The 5,576-nt window shown below is 38.9% G+C and overlaps 1 protein-coding gene across 14 annotated transcripts; it reads left to right on the top strand.

Annotated features, from left to right (window-relative positions):
• Window positions 1-1,136: 1,136 nt before the first annotated feature.
• Window positions 1,137-5,354, top strand: LOC136551571 (uncharacterized). 14 transcript variants are annotated; one of them, XM_066543114.1, is made up of 9 exons: window positions 1,140-1,448; window positions 1,548-1,657; window positions 1,740-1,885; window positions 2,421-2,511; window positions 2,578-2,670; window positions 2,748-2,846; window positions 2,928-3,350; window positions 3,439-3,540; window positions 5,118-5,354. In XM_066543114.1, the coding sequence occupies exons 7-9, from the start codon at window positions 3,102-3,104 to the stop codon at window positions 5,145-5,147; spliced, it is 381 nt and encodes a 126-aa protein (XP_066399211.1). In that variant the 5' UTR covers window positions 1,140-1,448; window positions 1,548-1,657; window positions 1,740-1,885; window positions 2,421-2,511; window positions 2,578-2,670; window positions 2,748-2,846; window positions 2,928-3,101; the 3' UTR covers window positions 5,148-5,354. The 14 variants fall into 14 exon arrangements, 10 of the variants coding, with proteins under 10 accessions (XP_066399207.1, XP_066399208.1, XP_066399206.1 ...); XR_010782619.1 differs by lacking the exon at window positions 2,748-2,846 and adding an exon at window positions 3,617-3,802 and having other exon boundaries at window positions 1,141-1,448; window positions 2,578-2,646; window positions 3,114-3,350; window positions 5,115-5,354; XR_010782620.1 differs by lacking the exon at window positions 2,421-2,511 and adding an exon at window positions 3,617-3,802 and having other exon boundaries at window positions 1,143-1,448; window positions 5,115-5,354.
• Window positions 5,355-5,576: the final 222 nt, after the last annotated feature.

The following is a 5,576-nucleotide window of genomic DNA, read 5'->3' as shown; positions in this document are numbered from 1 at the left end:
CTCCTTGTGTTGTCATGCACCCACGTACACTTGTAATATGTCTACATCTCACAAAAATAATTAAACCCTTAATTGTACTAACATCAATATGCAAAAACCCACTAGGCAACGGTGCGCTTTCCAAAAACTTGATCGCCCGACACAATGAGCAGAGATGTCATGGCATGGCCCCGCTCGTGCACACTCACATCTTAGCTGGGTGGCGTCACGCGCGTGCGTGTGGCACATCCTTTAACTTTTCAATAGGACCACACATATTTCACCTATTTAAGTTGAGTTAATGTCTAGGCAAAATCCATATTAAACTAAACTATATTGGACTATAACATTTAACATGGGCTAAGATTTATTTGATTTTATTGAATTAAAAATAGATCATGCCTAAATTAAATGCAACAAGTAAGAAGGTTGCCTACAAATGAGTCATTATGTCGGCGATTCGAGCTAAACGTTCCATGAGCTAAGCACGCTATGATGTAACTCCCAATGGCATCGAACACATGTGCTTGGACCGTATATACATCAGCGAGCCAAGTTCTCACATCAAATTAAACAGACTACAAGACGTTAGACCAATATGCACGCACCTAGATAGTTACCGCATTAAATTGGACAAATTATAAGATGTTGGACTAATATGCACCTACTTGGATAGTTGTTGTATGGTGAGTGCAATTTACTCTGAAGAATAAGCGACTAATCATAAGTTGATATGGCATATTGTGCAAGTGCCCATTGCCCTGTGCAAATATGTATTGCTTAATGTGAAAAAATCTTGCGTACTAAGAGGGTAAATAAAGTATACAAACGTCTGGTTTTTTCTTACCAAATTTGAAAGTGATCTTAAAATGTATCTATGTTTTCATATATAAGTTCTATTGTGAAATAAAGATCTTGTTTACCACACACGTTGGGTCTGAAATAATTTTGTGTACGAGAACAACAAAAATGAGAAATAAAAAATGCCCCCAACAGTTTAGTTTCAAAGACCAGGTTTCAGAACTATTTAAAATTCAAATAAATTTAAAATTAAGCATAAAGCTTCACAACACCAAATAATTTCAAAATTAGATAGATTAAAAAAATCCCGCGTTCCTTCCCTCAGCGCCAATAAAAAATCTTAGCGCGCGCGCTCTCTCTCTCTCTCCGATCTCCACCCTCCTACATCGCCGCCCCACCTTCCCCACTTTCCCAGATCCGCCGCCCCAAACTTTCTCCTCAACTCCCGAACTCCCGATTCGCCGCCTCCCCTGGTTCCCCTCTCCTCGACGTTCTCTCCTTGAGCGACTACAATAGCGGTCCACCTCCTCTGACCTCGAATGGCGTGGGTGTGGCCAGGATCCACGGTCGCACGGGCAGCCGGTATCCACGGGCGTGCGGGCGGCCGGGTGGGATCCATGCACGCAGGCGGGTGGCTGGGATCCATGGAAAGAGCTTGGATTTGGCGGGTAGGGTCCTTGATCCGGTGTGATGCTCCTCCTTCTCTTTCACGATGAAGCACTTCTCTTCATTTACATTATCTTCGTGGGGTTCGTGAGCGAATCCAGCCGTGACGGAGGCAGGCGCGGAGGTGGTGGCACGGCGGATTCGCGTGCTGGAGGTCAGGGGATCGATGTTGCCCGAAGGCACATCCATGGCTACTCGCTGTCCATCTCAGGTGAAGTGAGTTCCCTTCCTTTCTCCATTGTTCTCCCATATGAATGCTCTCAAATTCTCCATGTTTTTTTCCCCTCTTGCAGTCTTGGTTTGTCTCAGCCGTGATTAGATGTAGCATCGAGCAGTGCTAGTGCTAGCGAGTACTAGTTTCCAGCAACGACGGCGGATGAGGCAGATGCACATGAAGAAGCTTGTGCTGATGGGATGGTTGACTGAATATTCTGAACTTGTGAGATTAGTGTTGTCTATATTTTGCTCTGTCCGTCGGTTTATATATATGCTACTAGTTTCAGATTCATACTTAACCAAGCTAGAAGTATATTTTGCTCTGTCCGTCTATTTATATGCTACTAGTTTCATATTTATACATAACCAAGCTAGAAGTATATAAGTATATAGTTTAGGAGTACAATGAGTGGTCGAATAGACCACATTTTTCAGCAATCATACTTGTTGGCAAAAGATGGTTGTTCCACTTATGTGAGCAGAAAAGATATGATTGTTACTCGGTTCTGTGATGCATCTACATACAAAGGTTCCTCTGTCTTAGTCTTAGTACTTGTAATACTATAGATTCTTTTTTTTCTGAAAGGTAGCTAATTATTTCACTTCTTTTCCTATGTTCAGTGCCTCTAGTAGCCAAGTAGGCGTGAGGACACAGTGTGTATGAACTTCTTTTCCTATGTTCAGTGCCTTTAGTAGTGAAGCAGGAGAGTGCATATCTTATGTGTGTGTCTAGCTGTCTCATGCAAACCTATTAATAGTTATGGTGAGAGGATACGAAATAAACTTGAAGAAATACACCTTTTTGAGTGGCACTACTTGCAGTTGTATTTTGGATCTGATAAATTCAAGGTCAGTGCTAGTAAAATTGATGGACCAAAGTTGCATTGTTACATACCACTTGTTCTCATTCTGCAGAAACTTAGCAGCCAGAACTCCTCCAACCGTCAGCAGCAAAGAACCAAGCATGTGATGGGTTCAAAGAACTTCTCACAATGTAGCTTTGAGCTGGTAATCATTAGATACACTAATCTAGTCCTTCCCTTGTATGATGCAATACTTGTGTGCTGATTTTTTTGGCATCCTAGAGAAACCAAGAAACTGGTGAAGAGCCAAGTGATCTTCTTTGGAGGACCACTCACACAAAACATGGCGCATGGTCAAATCCTGTATCAGCTTCAGTATATGTAAGTAAATGTTTCGTCAACCTTTTTTATAGCTGCTGATAGTGTCAAGCAACTCTTTACAGTTTCTGTTATTTAATTTAGGAAAATGCAACCATGAAAATTGGTGAGATTGGATTAGAACCTGATAGACCAGCACTTACAACTGTTGAGGAGAACATGATTTTCTAGTCATGCTACAAAGAAACAACACAAATCAAATCATCCAAATTACATGGGCATGGATATTTGGCTACGTATCGAACTCACAGAGAACTTATGAAAGAGAACCTTGAAGTACATGCACGTGCTCAAGCTGCAGCTAGGGAGAAGAGCATTGCTTTAGAAGCGGAGGTTGACAAGCTCAAAGAACAGATAGCGCAAGAAGCTGTAGAAAGGGAAAGGGAGAAAGAAGAAAATAGGAGGATGCAAGAGGAGCTGGAAAATTCTAAGATAAACTTAAGAGAAGAAATGAAGCAAGAATTTCTTAATATGCTAGCGCAGCACAAAGAAGGAGCTATGATTATGGTATTAGAATAATTTTTTATCCTTTGTACTCTTGATAATCTTATGATTGTGATGCCTAATCTTTCACCCCCAATATTTGTATGTATAGAGTACCCTGCAAAACAATGCCAGTACACAAGTTGCACCAATCATAGAAGAGGAAGATGAGACCGGTGGACATGAAAATGAAAATGAAGATGGGTTACAGGAGGTAATGACATTATTTCACTATGTTCCATGTACCTTGAACTGTAGCTAAAATAGATCAAACAACTTGATGTTTGTAGACTTAGCCTAGAAGCGTTGTCACCGTACAAAAAAGTGCACCAACACCTACTCGCTCCACTAGAAGTACTGCACCTCCCAACAGAGCTCTTTTCAACGAAAACACTGCAAATGTGACTGTATCGAAGACATATATCACTTCACAGCAGCTGATAAATAGGACAAGAAATAATCCCAAAAGGAGGAAGGTAACAACCAGCTAATTGGAATCTAAATTCTTGCATGATTTAATGAAATTTTATCAAATGTGATCTTCCTTGTTGAACTAGGATATGTAGAAAATACATTGAACATGCGTGTTGAAAACTGCAGCTTGTGCAGGTTTGATTGGGTGAGTTGTTCTGAGTAGTAATCTACCTTTTCTGTGATACTTGATAATACAAAAGTTGTAGAGGGTTTAGAGATGTTTGTCGTCGTGAAAGGTCATGATTTTAGACCTAGAGAATTAGAGTTATGAATTTTGAAAGTAGCCGGTCAGGTTTTGACCTTGGTCTGGACAGCAGTGGGTGTTTGTGTTTTTTGACCATGATAACTACAGAATCTTATTTAACAAATAACTAGAAAGATGTAGAGAATTTCATGGGCTTTTCGTATTGTTAAAGAATATAATTTTTCATTGTCTACAACTCAAGTTATGATTTTTCTAATCAACTAAACTGCTGCTGCCTTAAAAATTCAGAGAAGGCAGCTGCTACTGTAACATATGCAGTAGCTGCATCTAATCCATTGAAAAGGCCACGATGGATACGATCAAAGCCGTATTTTCTTCTCCATCCCTCCCCAAGGCTTGCTGATAGACTCTGCTTCTTTTAGCAGAATTTATAAAGAGCAAAAGAGAATGCATACATCTTATAATGCAATCAAATGCAACACAGCTGCATGTGTCTGCTAGACTGCTACAAAAACTTGTATTACCCAATAGAACCATGCCTTCAGTATGTAGCATGCAAAAAAATATAGATTATCATTTGTAAAGTCAATTGAACTTATATAATCGACCTATACTTACAATGAAATTTTGCTAAAATTCCCAGCCATCTACGCTTCCAAGGAGTAAGGATTGCTGACATCTTAAACAACATTTAAACTCTGAAAAGAGAGGGATATACAGAGACCAAAATAAAGATTGAGAAAGTAGAGAACAAAATATCAAGTTATTGTGAAAACACAGAATGCTATTTTCATAGAAAAACATAATTGTAATAAGCATAATGTAAGAATTTGAGTAAAACTAGAAATTGATTCATACGTTTGTGGTTCTGGAACAATGGAACATGACTTCCATCTTTTTCATGGAAAAAGGAATTGCAGCAACTAGACCAACAACATTTGCTCATTTGCAGAATTGCAGTAGAACTTCAACTATGCAAAAGCTTGGTTGATGGCTTTTGTATATGAAATTAGAAATTAGAACCATTTAATATCTTCATCTCTTTACATTTGTGCAAAAATTAGTAAACTTAATATTGTTCTAATATCCCAATCATATTCTTTTGGCAGTAGGTGGACAAGGTTTCAGTGGGAGGCTCATAATCAAGCGAGGACATAGCCAAGGAGATGACATGTTGGGCTGCTAGGAATTTCTCAAGTGTTGCATAGATGTTAGGAAGTTTGTAAAAAGTTGTCAAATAATGAGTTAATTGTACACTCGTTTATGATTTTAGCTACTATTTCATGGGTTTGGCAACATATTGAATGATTAATTATAATTAATATATGTGGGTGCAATTGCTTTTGATATGGTTTATTGATTTGCAATGATGATTTATTAAACCAAAATTAAATGTTACTAGCATTGCAATAAAAGCTATACCTACGAGCCGTGATGCGTGGCAATATGCTGTATGGTAACAGACTTATTTACGTTGCAAATAATACTATTGCCACGACATGACTATTGTTGCAATAACAATTAATCTTCCGCAACGAATAAAATTGTGTGGCAAATTCTATTGTTGCAAC

Source organism: Miscanthus floridulus, chromosome 4 (genome assembly GCF_019320115.1).
Source record: "Miscanthus floridulus cultivar M001 chromosome 4, ASM1932011v1, whole genome shotgun sequence".
Lineage (NCBI taxonomy): Eukaryota > Viridiplantae > Streptophyta > Magnoliopsida > Poales > Poaceae > Miscanthus > Miscanthus floridulus.
Note: the sequence above shows the minus strand (reverse complement) of the source record. Positions and strands in the feature narration are given on the sequence as shown.

Excerpts from the sequence above, each read along its gene's own strand:
- LOC136551571 (XM_066543110.1), top strand. The coding sequence starts at position 1,823 with ATGAGGCAGATGCACATGAAGAAGCTTGTGCTGATGGGATGGTTGACT. Across the intron at positions 2,671-2,747 it reads CACAATGTAGCTTTGAGCTG|AGAAACCAAGAAACTGGTGA; the intron begins GTAATCATTAGA and ends TTGGCATCCTAG. Across the intron at positions 2,847-3,438 it reads CTGTATCAGCTTCAGTATAT|AGTACCCTGCAAAACAATGC; the intron begins GTAAGTAAATGT and ends TTGTATGTATAG.